The sequence below is a fragment of the Apostichopus japonicus genome, chromosome 3 (assembly GCF_037975245.1).
Source record: "Apostichopus japonicus isolate 1M-3 chromosome 3, ASM3797524v1, whole genome shotgun sequence".
NCBI lineage: Eukaryota > Metazoa > Echinodermata > Holothuroidea > Aspidochirotida > Stichopodidae > Apostichopus > Apostichopus japonicus.
The window spans coordinates 5,980,394-5,994,639 of record NC_092563.1 but is presented as its reverse complement, the minus strand read 5'-3'; the positions used below and the strand labels follow the sequence as shown (position 1 = coordinate 5,994,639).

The following is a 14,246-nucleotide window of genomic DNA, read 5'->3' as shown; positions in this document are numbered from 1 at the left end:
TGTCCAATATGCATGGTACACATGAACTAGTCTATCATTCTGTGTGTCCAATATGCATGGTACACATGAACTAGTCTATCATTTTGTATGTCCAATATGCATGGTACACATGAACTAGTCTATCATTCTGTGTGTCCAATATGCATGGCACACATGAACTAGTCCATCATTCTGTGTGTCCAATATGCATGGTACACATGAACTAGTCCATCATTCTGTGTGTCCAATATGCATGGTACACATGAACTAGTCTATCATTCTGTGTGTCCAATATGCATGGTACACATGAACTAGTCTATCATTCTGTGTGTCCAATATGCATGGTACACATGAACTAGTCTATCATTCTGTGTGTCCAATATGCATGGTACACATGAACTAGTCTATCATTCTGTGTGTCCAATATGCATGGTACATATGAACTAGTCTATCATTCTGTGTGTCCAATATGCATGGCACACATGAACTAGTCTATCATTCTGTGTGTCCAATATGCATGGTACACATGAACTAGTCTATCATTCTGTGTGTCCAATATGCATGGTACATATGAACTAGTCTATCATTCTGTGTGTCCAATATGCATGGTACACATGAACTAGTCTATCATTCTGTGTGTCCAATATGCATGGCACACATGAACTAGTCCATCATTCTGTGTGTCCAATATGCATGGTACACATGAACTAGTCCATCATTCTGTGTGTCCAATATGCATGGTACACATGAACTAGTCTATCATTCTGTGTGTCCAATATGCATGGTACACATGAACTAGTCTATCATTCTGTGTGTCCAATATGCATGGTACATATGAACTAGTCTATCATTCTGTGTGTCCAATATGCATGGTACACATGAACTAGTCTATCATTCTGTGTGTCCAATATGCATGGTACATATGAACTAGTCTATCATTCTGTGTGTCCAATATGCATGGTACACATGAACTAGTCTATCATTCTGTGTGTCCAATATGCATGGCACACATGAACTAGTCCATCATTCTGTGTGTCCAATATGCATGGTACACATGAACTAGTCCATCATTCTGTGTGTCCAATATGCATGGTACACATGAACTAGTCCATCATTCTGTGTGTCCAATATGCATGGTACACATGAACTAGTCTATCATTCTGTGTGTCCAATATGCATGGCACACATGAACTAGTCTATCATTCTGTGTGTCCAATATGCATGGTACATATGAACTAGTCTATCATTCTGTGTGTCCAATATGCATGGAACACATGAACTAGTCTATCATTCTGTGTGTCCAATATGCATGGTACATATGAACTAGTCTATCATTCTGTGTGTCCAATATGCATGGTACACATGAACTAGTCTATCATTCTGTGTGTCCAATATGCATGGTACACATGAACTAGTCTATCATTCTGTGTGTCCAATATGCATCGTACACATGAACTAGTCCATCATTCTGTGTGTCCAATATGCATGGTACATATGAACTAGTCTATCATTCTGTGTGTCCAATATGCATGGTACACATGAACTAGTCCATCATTCTTAGTGTCCAATATGAATGGTACACATGAACTAGTCTATCATTCTGTGTGTCCAATATGCATGGCACACATGAACTAGTCTATCATTCTGTGTGTCCAATATGCATGGTACACATGAACTAGTCTATCATTCTGTGTGTCCAATATGCATGGTACATATGAACTAGTCTATCATTCTGTGTGTCCAATATGCATGGTACATATGAACTAGTCTATCATTCTGTGTGTCCAATATGCATGGTACACATGAACTAGTCTATCATTCTGTGTGTCCAATATGCATGGTACACATGAACTAGTCTATCATTCTGTGTGTCCAATATGCATGGTACACATGAACTAGTCTATCATTCTGTGTGTCCAATATGCATGGTACATATGAACTAGTCTATCATTCTGTGTGTCCAATATGCATGGTACACATGAACTAGTCTATCATTCTGTGTGTCCAATATGCATGGTACACATGAACTAGTCTATCATTCTGTGTGTCCAATATGCATGGTACATATGAACTAGTCTATCATTCTGTGTGTCCAATATGCATGGTACACATGAACTAGTCTATCATTCTGTGTGTCCAATATGCATGGTACACATGAACTAGTCTATCATTCTGTGTGTCCAATATGCATGGTACACATGAACTAGTCTATCATTCTGTGTGTCCAATATGAATGGCACATCAGGTCTTTGCAGCATCTGAGCGCTTTCACACGATTGTGTTACTTTAATTTCAAACGATTATGTTATTTTATTTCAGATATTTACATTGCTATGCTAACTGTTAAATTGGATATCAATTAGATTACAGATTACTTTTATGTTTAGGTTACAGACTTAAGAATGTGACATCATATATCATTTGTTTATTTGTTCATTATTTACATTATAGCTAGTACAGATACAGAAGATCCAGTGTTAACATTTTGCCCTGGTAACATCATTGAAGAAGTGGCTGTTGGTAGTCAGACTGGTACTGTGACATGGACTGAACCCACTGCAACAGACAATTCTGGTACAGTCATTCCATCAAGTGACTTCAGTTCACCACTGGTACTCAATGTCGGTGACTCTCAAACAGTTACCTACAGACTATCTGATCCATCAGGCAACTTCGTTGAGTGCATTTTTATGGTCTCTGTTGTTGGTACGTTAACTAAATGGATTTCTTCATTTACTTCCAAGTGTGGAAGAATTTTGCTTGTAAAAACACAAATTTAATAAGGTGTGGAACCTCATGAATTGTTCATTAACTGTAAACTGAAACGTTGTCAACTAGATGATGCTGTAATAACTCAAACATCAGGTATCTTTGTCAGCTTCTAAGTGGTGAATGATGATGAATCCAGAGAAGTAGCAGAGTTGATGCAGCAAAGTAGGCTTGTGGAGGGTTGGGGGTGCAGGGGGGGGGTTGTCAGCACCTACAGCAGGTTTAGTAAGTACAAATGCACCGACGGTGCAACTCCCTCTTTAATAAAAGTATTTGAAGAACAAGGGAAACTGTCAGATATGTTCTCAAGGGCTAGTGGTTACTTATCTAGTATCTACGAACTAACTAGAGTTATAGTGCTTTGTCAGTTTACACAAATATGTAACTTGGAATTGTATGTGAGTGAAGAGGCAAGACACTGACACAAGCGATAAACTTTGGTTGTCGTGCAATTCTTTTTTTTTAGTTGAATTCATTAATCTATTCAGTTTGTCAATCCTATTAATCGACAGAACAATTTGCCATTGCTTGTCCGCCGGATCAAACCTTGTTTGCAGACGCTGGTAACACAGCTGTGGCCGCATGGCCTGATCCAGTAACCACAAATAGTAATTTGCCAGTTTTCATCTCCTGCTCTCCTCAAGAAGGAACTCTTTTGGAAATTGGAAATGAGATTGTCACCTGTTTGGCAACAGATACTATCCGTTCAGATAGTTGCACTTTTAATGTGGTGGTTGTTAGTAAGTTCATGTTATTAATAGCTGTTTTCCTACTGTTTTTTAAGATTCTAAAAGCAGAATGCTCATGGCTGGATGAGATATATATATTTCCCACTGTCATTTTGTATTATTCCTATGATTGAATCTTATTCACTCACACAGATAAACTGCAAACAGCTGAGTCACTTCAGCAGTAATTGAACCAAAAAAGAGGCTAAATATGGACCCCGCTAGTCTAGCACCTCATTCTTTAAAAAAAAGGTCAATGGATATCTGTCATGTCATTGATGATGTAAAATTATTACCACACGCAATAGGATAATAGTAAACTCCCAGCCTTTGTTTACAGAGTGCAAAGCCATTACCTCATGATGAGGTGAACAGGAAACCCACTAGAGAGGAGAGAAGGATCACCTGCCATCCGGATTTTTACTATCGTTACCTCTATATCTCACCTCAAGAACAACTTGTCCAGTAGCCTGCATACTACCACTTTTCTGAGGGTCAATTTTAGCCAACCTGATTTAATGAACCTAAACAGATTGCACCTCTTAAACTCCAATTTGCACATCGCCTTTCATCTCTTGTGTTGAGCCGCTACCTGAGATATATTGGTCTCAGTATTAATGATCTACAGTATATGGATGCATGAACTTTGCAAATATTTCCAACAAATTCCAGTGTATCTCTCCTGTAATGAAGTGGGCATTAAAGATATAGCTCAGGCAGTGCTTGATAACACATTTAGTTGTAAGTCCAGTCAATCGACTAAAAGGAAATATGTAAGAGCATATGGACAGAAAAAAAAAGCGGTAGGGAGAGTTAGACAAAGAAATCGTTCATTGTCAAACACATTTGTATAAAGTTTGGAGGTTCATTACATAGCTTGAATGACAAACTGAAATAGTTTAACAATATTTATGTTACTTTTTGTTTTACATTCATATTTGTATATGATGTATTATATATCAGTGAATTCATTGGTTAATCTACTTGTTAAACCTAGTTTTATCATATCAATGTGTAATACTAGGTATGAGAAAGTATCTAACAGCAACGCTCCAGTTTTTCTTTCCTTATCTACCCCAAATGACAATGCAATACAACGACAGACGACATTACACAGAAATACATCACACATTACTTGTGTATATCTATCAACAATAAACGAATATCTGATTTATGCATGCTTTACAATATTGGGTTCGATCTCTAAAATCAGTAAGCTTTCTATCAAACATGATCTCAAGCTGCTCATAGTCATTCTAGATGACCGAAATTTGAATAGCAAAGGGACATATAAATATTAATCTTTTCTATTCTCAGGTTCTGACAATGACGGTCCTGTATTAACCTGTCCAGGTGATATTGTAAGAGTGATATCTACTTCTCAAGCAACAGCATCCATAGATTGGAATGAACCTACAGCAGTTGATGCATCACCACCTGTAACATTGATGGCTAACTTGGATCCACCTCTTTTAGTAGCTCAGGGATCAAGTACCTCAATCATGTACACAGGAACTGATGCTTTGGGGAATATGGGCAGCTGTAGCTTCACTATCACAGTTATTGGTAAGTATATTACTTATCAAAGCATCTTCAAATTTATCATGACTGGATGATGTATTAGATCTCTATGTACAAAAAGTTATTCACATAATTGGCTGACATTCTATTTTCCCTGTTATCTGTTATGTTTTCATGGGAAGTTTTGATCATGCATCTAGGTTATGTCAATTTTGCATCGAATCTATGTTTTGTAATAGGTCACCATGAAGGTGGTGGAATGGGGGGGGGGAGGGGTGGGAGTCCCAATTCTGCTTTGCAACTTTTCATGTTTTGTTTCATATTTGATATATATATTGAATGGCAAAAACAATTCCTTTAAAATAACTTTAATTGGAAAGGGAAATTTCAGAAACATGACTTGAGCAGCATGTCTTTAAGTTTACTGCTTATGACAAAATTATTGATTTTGCATCTTGCAGATGACACTGCTGATCCTGAATTGATTTGTCCTCCATCACAAAATCTGTTCATCCAATCATCGGGTGATGAGTTGGTTGTTACGTGGGACGCAGCAACAGTAGTGGATAATGTTGACAATAATATTATCCCAAATCCAACTATCCTACCTGGAACACGATTTTCGGAGGGTACTAACGGTATCACTTATATAGCTGTGGACAGCAGTGGCAACTTTGGAACGTGCAGCTTTACTGTCACAGTGTCAGGTTAGTACCCTTTATAGGAATCTCACTTAACTTATGTTTTCATGAGTGATTACTATCTACAGTTTAACATTAATTTTATTTCTGCACTACATTGAGTTAACTGGTTTATGTTAAAAAGTAATTACCAATTGTCAAATCTGTGTGCAGCCTCCAAGAGAAGGTGTGTGTACCGTTGTAACAATCGAGTCATGACTGAAGTCGCTTAATTTCAAAAGTGAAATGACTCAAAGAAGTTTGTAAAATATGTTCCCCATAGAAATAACATTGTTAGTATACTCAACTCGAGTGAGGGTAAAGACTTGACTAGCCCCGAGAACGAAGTAACTTGTTACAACTCTGTTTACCTGTTTTAAGAGATTGCATAATCTGAACACAAAAAGCAAACAAAACAGATGGTATATTTTCACCTCTTCTTGGGCAGTTGACAGTGACCTACCAGTCATAAGTGGCTGTCCATCCGACCAAACTGTGACTGATCCCTCTGGTTCAGCAGCTGTTTCATGGGTGGAACCCACAGTTACAGATGCTACATCCATGGTAACACTAACATCAACTGAACAGTCTGGTGATACATTCTCTGGATCTACAACTGTTACTTACACCGCTGTTGACGAGGCTGGAAACACAGCTTCGTGTACTTTCAGTGTCACAGTTAATACGGGTGAGTATCTCTTTTCCCTCCCTCCCTCCCTCCTTCCCTCCTCAGTATTTTATTCCTCAGGATGAAGAGAGACAGTATTACGCACACGCACACTTACACATTGATAATCTACCTGATGTAATGAAGCAGCAGTGTGGGATGTTTCAAACCACATACAATTGGACTGGTTTGTACATATAATTACATGATAAACAATACAGTGTAAGCAATAAAGGTGTCACATTGGGTTGTTCTTGGTGTTATCTACTTGATAAAAGGAAAGTATCAGTATTAAAACTTTGAGATTGATATTAATTGTGTAATATCCAAATTGTGTATCCAATTATTGTGTATCCAATAATTGTGTAATATCCTAAATGTACAGCACAAAAATATCATCGAAACAACAAAGTAATCATTTTACTAAGTGTTCAATGTTAAATTACCTGCTAAAACCTGTCCCAGTTTGGACTCCTGAAACTTTGAATTCAAGCAAGAATAATAATAATAATTTTGGGCTGTCTGTCATTGTTTAGTTTGGCTCATAATGTTCAAATGACCTACAAACCTAAAACATGACTCATTACGTTAAATAGGTCACAAAGTAGATCACAAGTTTCTCCCGTTCTTGAGGTTCTTTATTACTCTGCTACTATATATTACACTATCATAGAAGTGTTGTATAATAGTAATGTTACATTGTCATAATGTTGAAACAGACGATATGCAGATAACGTGACTCAATAACAAATAGATAAGTTGTAAATGGAAGGGGTTTCTCATTTCTCAAGTTGTAGTATAACACTGCAGCTATGTAGCACTTGAGTAATAATGGAAGTATGAAAATAATTTTCACATCTATGTAGTTAGGGTTGAAGTCAATGGATATTGGCTGTGAGTGAGGCAAAAAAAATTCAAGTGTAAAGAGTTGCAATTGCAAAGTCTTTTATAAAGCTGACATGGACAAAATTTTGATCGAAGTGTGATGCTACAATATTAAATTAGAATAGATGTAAACTGGATCAAAAGAGTAGCAGATCAACCAGTTGGTGGAATAATGTTTGAGTCAGTAATATGAAGTCCAAAAAAAAAGGACCTGTCACTGTTTAATGTCATTTATCCTACCTAGTGGCTGGATGCGAATCTACTGTGTGCCCAGCTGGAGAATTTTGTGTGGAAGTACCACCAACTGGCATTACAATGTGTGTCGGTTAGTACATGATGTTACTTGCTAGCAATGGTTTATTAGCTTATGTTGGTCTGCGGTTTCCTTTATTTGTCTCGATGCTTGTTTTCCTTGTTTAGTGTTACTGTTGTTTATGTCTCCCTTTCCTTCTTTCTTTTTTTATGTCTAGTCCAGTCAAATTTTTAATGACTTTCTTATGATTTTTAATCAATTCTAAACATTTCTGTCATAAAGTAAAGTAAAGTAAAATTTATTGATATCAATCATAAAATGAAGATATAATAAAATGGATTCCGCAGCTTAAAAATATGCAAAATATAAATCCAAAAATATGATAAAAATATCAACTAGTTATGTGACAGTTCAAAAGCTTTATACTCCTCGGTAAAAAAGAATGTCTAAAGCGTTCAGTATGCATACGAGGTAGGGTATACAACCTACGTGGAGTGGTGTAATACTTATGGAGAGGATGGTCAGGATCAGTCAAAATCCCTCTTACATAACGAAGTACAATTTCTTCAATGTACTGATCATCTTTAGAATAATACTTTCTGAAATGTCTGTTAATCAATTTGAGTTGAGTCTTGAAACAGGAAGAGAGCCACACAGGAGCACAATAGACCATGAGTGAAAGCACCATGGAACGGAAGAGCCAAAGCTGTTTCTCATATTCTAGACCAAATCCTCCCAACCTATAAATACAAGATAGCCGCTGCTTTACTTTCGCAAGTTTGAGCCTATATGAGAGTCCCAAGTGAGAGTATGATTAAATATGAGTCCTAAATATTTAAAATCTGACACAACCTCAACCTCACTATCATTAATTATAACTGGATCATGCATCTGAACTGAACGGAAATCAACAATTAATTCCTTGGTTTTGGAGCTGTTAATAAAAAGGTAATTGGTTTCACACCACGCTAGTCTCCGCAATAGCTGTGTGGTAATTGACAATGCTCTGTTGATATTTATCATTACACAAACCAACAATAGCCGTATCATCTGCATATTTTATAATGTAAACATTTTCATAAAGTGTTGACAAGGAATCAGTATAAACGGCAAACAGCAATGGTGATAAACAACACCCTTGTGGGACACCAGTATTAGTGACAATACCTTCACTGCTGACCCCATCACAGTATACATATTGAGTTCTGTTGAATTAAAAGTGATACAGCAGTGATATGATGTTCTGGTTTACATGAGCATCTAAAGTACGAAGTAAGCTCGAATTGCTAAGAGTGTTAAATGCGGAGCTAAAGTCCATAAAACAAACCGTGGCAAAATTACCGAAAGATTCTCTGTGGCAGACATGAACTGTGATAGGCTTTTGTGATTGCACAGAAACCATGGTCGTCAAGTGGCTTTTCCCAATAAGAATCAAATATTTAGGCTTTGTGTCAAAAGTTGGAAGATCAGGGGGCTTCCAGGGTGAAGGTAGTTTAAGTTTAACAAGGCTAACAAGTTCTACTCAACAGGATAATATAGTTTGCAATTCATCAAAATACATCCTCCATAAACATTGTTTGAGCTACATTTTAGCAAGTGATCTCTATTCTATTCTAATGGTGACATTTAACACCCTTCTTTTCACTACAATGTTCTCAAATCATTGAATTAAAAGAGCGTTTCTTCTGCAGTGTATTGTTCATGTTTTTATGTCACTGTTGGGTTGTTTGCTACTGTTACTGTAACTATTTGTGGGAAACAAGGCTTGTGTGTTTTGCTATTGCATATTTGTGTTTGGCTTTTGGTGACATATGCCTTCAATATATTCTCATGTTGCAAACATGCATTTTTCTATCTATATATATATATATGTTCATATCTCTTATATTGAACACTGTTTGTTTGTTTATGTTATTTACAATGTAGCATAAATGTACAGGGAACAAGTAGCACAGCGTTTGGTTTAACAAAAGATATTTAATAGCTCAAGGAAACCACTTACTGCATAGAAGAAACTTCAAGCCCTGGTCTGAGAACTATTATATATATCTATATATCTATATCTATATATATCTATATACTTGACTGCTGCAATGAGATGCACCTAGGATTGGCCTCATTGTTCTTTGTATTCCAAATTTCTTCAAAATGCAACCTTTCTGTAAAAAAAAAAATTCCCTTTGTGAATAAGTTACTTAAATAATTTAAAGACAAACGAAAACATTTGCAGCTGAATTGCCACTGTGTTATCAGCTACTCTGCTTTTGCTAGATGCCTTCACAAAACATCACTAAAATTTAAAATGTTTGTACTTTTTTTTATTGGGAAGTGGAATTTTATAATGAAGCTATTAAATTTACTTTAATAAACTGCCAAGGTTTGTTACCAGAGACATGATGTCAAAGAGTAGGAGCCATTTTATTACTTTTTTATTAGGCAGAGAGAAATCCTTCCCATGTAAGTATTTATTGTGTACATTTTGTTTAGCAGGTAGTAAAAAAATAAGTTTTGTTTTACATACAATACTGAACTTATAGATGCTCACTGAGCAAAAGATGTTATACATCTTTGCTGTTGTGTAAGGCTTGTTTCAGAGTACCAGATCAATTATTTCCTGCTACCATTAGGGAGAATCAAAGATATTGAAGATCAGAAGTTAACATTTTGGACATATTTGTTTCAATTCTCAGAACAAGGAAGAAGAAAGAGGGAACTTCTAAGTATTGAAGTAGAAGAAGGTAAAGATGAAATGCCCACAATATAAAGATGAAAACCATTTGTACAAAATCTTGATATGTTTGTAGCCATGCTAGTTCAATATAAGGGTTAATATAATCCCTACCCCCTTCTCTGTTTATCCTCTTACCCTGCATAAGAAGATGCATGTGGAGAACATGTACAAATTACTGTCTTAAAAATGTTCACAAACCTTATGTCTCAAAATGTGTTTTGAAAAGACATCTCTCTAGTATTATCTCATTTTTATTTGGCATCTAATTATTCATGCATTGGAACATTTCATCTGAATTCTTCAGACAAGAGAATCGCACAGGTTCCCCATTTACTCACAGCACTTGACATAAGAGGTTTACTTACGGGTAGTAAAGAAATAGCAAGAGGAAAGATTGTATTTTTAAGTTTTTGCCGTAAAATTTCCTGGTAATGCCAAGATGCAATAGATTTACACCTTTAAATATATAAACTGAATGAGTGATGAAGGCTGAAAGCATAGCTTTTGATTTAATTTATGATGAACTTCACCACACCATTGTATGCTTTGAAGCAACCTTCTAGTAATTTACTTAATAACTAGTCAGCAGCTTTGTGTATTTACTATACACAAATCAGGGCATGTATTAATTGGTAATAAGTTGTCATACCGTTTGGAAATGTATTCTTTGTTTTTGATACAATTGTTTTCAAAAAATATTCCTCCATCTTAGATATCAATGCTGAAAGAGCAAATAAGATGTTTCTACCAGCTGTAGCAAGTCTCCTGGTTGCCCTCTCTCTGTCCGTCTTTGCTGTGATTTTCATCAGACGGTATCGAACAAATTACATAAGGACAGATGAAGTTGTTAACATACAGTGATCAATCGTCCTTTTCTTTATACCATTGATGTTTACTGGTATGACTTCTTATTTTTAGTTACCTCATAAGTGTGTTTGGTGGTGGTTACTCAGCTATTTGTTCATGAAATCAATCAAAAAGATTTATTTGGTGGTTAATCAAGATTTATTTTGGTTGTTGAATCAAAGATTTATTTGGTTGATTGATTGATTTGGATTGATTTGTTGGTAAATTTGGGTACACTTATATGTCACTACAAAAAAAAAAACGAAAAAAAATCTCTAAAGTTTGAAAAGTTGGGGTGAATATTGGAATACTCATTATCATGTTCATCTCTGTTTTAAACATCGTTGCTGTTATCATGTATGTCAAGAACTTGCTTACAACTTGATCAACTTTCATAAGGGTTGATGCCATTAGTCTTTCAGATGAATCCATCATCTATCTAAGCAAACCATTTGTCTTTCAAAGCAAACCACTTGACTTTCAATATTACAGTTGATGATTAAATTTAGGAGGCACAACTTTTAAAATGAGGAACTTTTATCCCACCAAAATCTCTCATGACATATAGCAAATTTAGAAGGAGCTTTCCGTTATAGGACCTTAGAAGTAAGATTAAAGAGGCAGTGAGAGAATGATGCAGATATATAGTGCTTCCTTGTCATAAATTAGAAGACAGGACAATTTTGTGTTATCAAATTTCAAGAAAAGGCCAGGTTATTTTCTCTCAGCCGGTGCCAAGATGAAGTTTTGTGAACATGTAAGACAGAAAAAGTGATGGATAATATGCAGATGAATATAAACTCAGAGTTTCAAAGACATGTTTTTAGTTTGTTTTCAGTCTGTAAAACTGTTTGTAAAACATTTTTGACTTTGCTTTACTGTTACCTTATTCGGAACTGTTCTGTTTTCTTTTTTTTATTATAAAGTGACACAAGTATACGGTCCTCAATTACAACACACTGCCTTCATCTTTCATTAGTATAAAATGAGGAAAAAAATTCCGCCTGATTGAGTTGATGATTCAAACATGGACTGTTGTTGTGCAAGTTACTATATTTAATCTCTCTGAATGAAAATCAAAGGAGATCTTTTAGTTATGAATGTGCAGCATGCCCACCACAAAACTTGTGACTGACATAATTTGTAGTTATTAAACTGAATTACAAATAAAGGATGAGTAGTTGGATTTTCATGGGAGGAGCCAGGGAAGGGATAGAAAGGGGGGGTTGCTCATCGGCGATGAATTATTCAAAAAATTTTGAGATCTTTAAAGCTATAAAGCAAGTTGAAAACTTGTTAACCTTAAAGCAAGTTGTTACTTTTGTTTTGGTTATCTGTAATAGAAATCATTTTGTTCTTATGTATAAATCTTCATTTGGCAAGTTTTGAATACCAACCAAATGTGATATTGGTAAGGGGGGGGGAGCACTAATTGTTTTCTCCGTTCCTCGTGTCCTTTTGTAAAGTTCTGACATCAATTTTGAGATTGAGGGTTAGAGTTCTCTCTTGTTTTTTTAGAAAGAAAGTCTCACAGCTGGTGTAATTGTATTCAGTATTACTTTCAAATTATGTAGTTTGTTTAATATATATATATATTACTGTGCCTACCTTCCATAGTAGATATTTACACTCTAATATAAGTGCATCATATTTGTATTGTATGTTCTTATCAATTCTTAAAAGCACTATATCATAGAACTGGTCTTGCTGGTCATCATCTGACTTATAAATTACCAAATGTTTAATAAAATACTTTTGTTTTTCTTATGGTTTATATTTACATGTATATTGTCAAGTCTGGGCTTTCAGAAAACATTTCTTAGTCATTCTATGCAGATACCCCTGGTGGGTATAAAACAGAATATTGTCTGAATTTCATATTTTTCTAGCAAAAATATTAGATAAACCTATCCTCTTTGACAGAGAACGACTTCCTATTTATTGTACTTGACCTCATCACAACCTCTATCACTCTTTTATGTTATCCGTGCTTAATCAGTTTATTCTCATTTCATCATTATTTATGCATTTTCAATAAATTTTTATATGTACACGCATATACTTATCATTGGGTTATATTTTGACTATTCATTTCCAACACTAGAGATGTGAGGTGGTGTCAGACAGGAATCAGAACAGTATTCCCTCCCTGCCCGTCCTTCCCCACCGCTCAAGGGGTTGGGACCCTGTAGTGTAACACTCCCAAGTGGCTAGAAATATCTTGAGGGCAGATTGCAGTAGTAAGAATTTCATCAAGATACAACTTGTTTGTGGGAGTAGAGGGTGCCAGATGCATTCACAAAATATTGCCAAAAACTTTGAAAATTTCATGTATGACATACAAAATGCTATGAGGACATTGTTTTGATCTAGATATGTAGAAATTTACAGCAATTTTAGCAACCATAATATCCCATAAATATTGTACATAGATGCAGTGGCGTAGGAAGGTACTTTTGAGTGGGGGGACTGATGGCTGGCCTGGGCGAGGGGTCTAAGGGGAGGGGGTGTCCCCCTCCCCTTTGGATTTATTTTGCATTTCCAGGTGGCCTCAGATGCAATTTGGTGCAATATAGCACACTTCAACCCACCCACTCCATTTTTTATATAAGTTTGCATTTTCACCTGGCAATTTGGTGCTCCAAATGAGATTTTGTTCTCATTTGGAAATGAAAAAGGGGTTTTCTGACTTGCGAAGCGGGGGGGGGGGGGCGGAATGATACTTCCGCCCCTCCACATTTTTCACTGGGGGCTGGCGCCCCCAGCCCCCCCGGTTCCTACGCCCTTGCATAGATGTTAATAAATACTCAAAACCCTGTAAAATGTTTCGTTTATGCGTCCATTAGCTATTAAGTGCCATCTTTCCAACACGTAATTTGAAGCATTGTATGTCTTTTAACATATCCCAAGCTGCATCTAAGTATGCTTTCCTTTTTTGGATTAACCTACACAGTACTGTGTAGGTTAATAATGTTTACCACCCCCCCCCCCCACAAAAATGATTCCAGCGACACATACTATGGTGTTTGTATAGATCATGTTAAAAACACGAAGAAGAGAATGTGAAGGGAAAGTTGATCAGAAAATCATGACAGACGGTTGTAACAAAAGCTATAATACTGAGAAATTGCTACCTCAGCTCCTTATGTAACATAAGATTATGTTTCAAATCAAAGAGAGAAAAAAA

The 14,246-nt window shown here is 36.0% G+C and overlaps 1 protein-coding gene across 10 annotated transcripts in view; it reads left to right on the top strand.

Moving 5' to 3' along the window:
* The window catches only part of LOC139961430 (uncharacterized), a 91,617-nt gene extending 78,501 nt beyond the window's left edge, over window positions 1-13,116 (top strand). For 9 of the 10 annotated variants that reach the window (XM_071960647.1, XM_071960623.1, XM_071960633.1 and 6 more), the window contains 8 exons: window positions 2,431-2,685; window positions 3,261-3,488; window positions 4,794-5,042; window positions 5,459-5,704; window positions 6,126-6,365; window positions 7,474-7,554; window positions 10,173-10,220; window positions 10,926-13,116. In XM_071960647.1, the coding sequence (XP_071816748.1) occupies window positions 2,431-2,685; window positions 3,261-3,488; window positions 4,794-5,042; window positions 5,459-5,704; window positions 6,126-6,365; window positions 7,474-7,554; window positions 10,173-10,220; window positions 10,926-11,074 (1,496 nt within the window). In that variant the 3' untranslated portion in view covers window positions 11,075-13,116. The remainder of the gene's footprint in view (window positions 1-2,430; window positions 2,686-3,260; window positions 3,489-4,793; window positions 5,043-5,458; window positions 5,705-6,125; window positions 6,366-7,473; window positions 7,555-10,172; window positions 10,221-10,925) is intronic. The other variant, XM_071960599.1, reaches the window with a different exon arrangement.
* The last annotated feature ends 1,130 nt before the right edge of the window (window positions 13,117-14,246 follow it).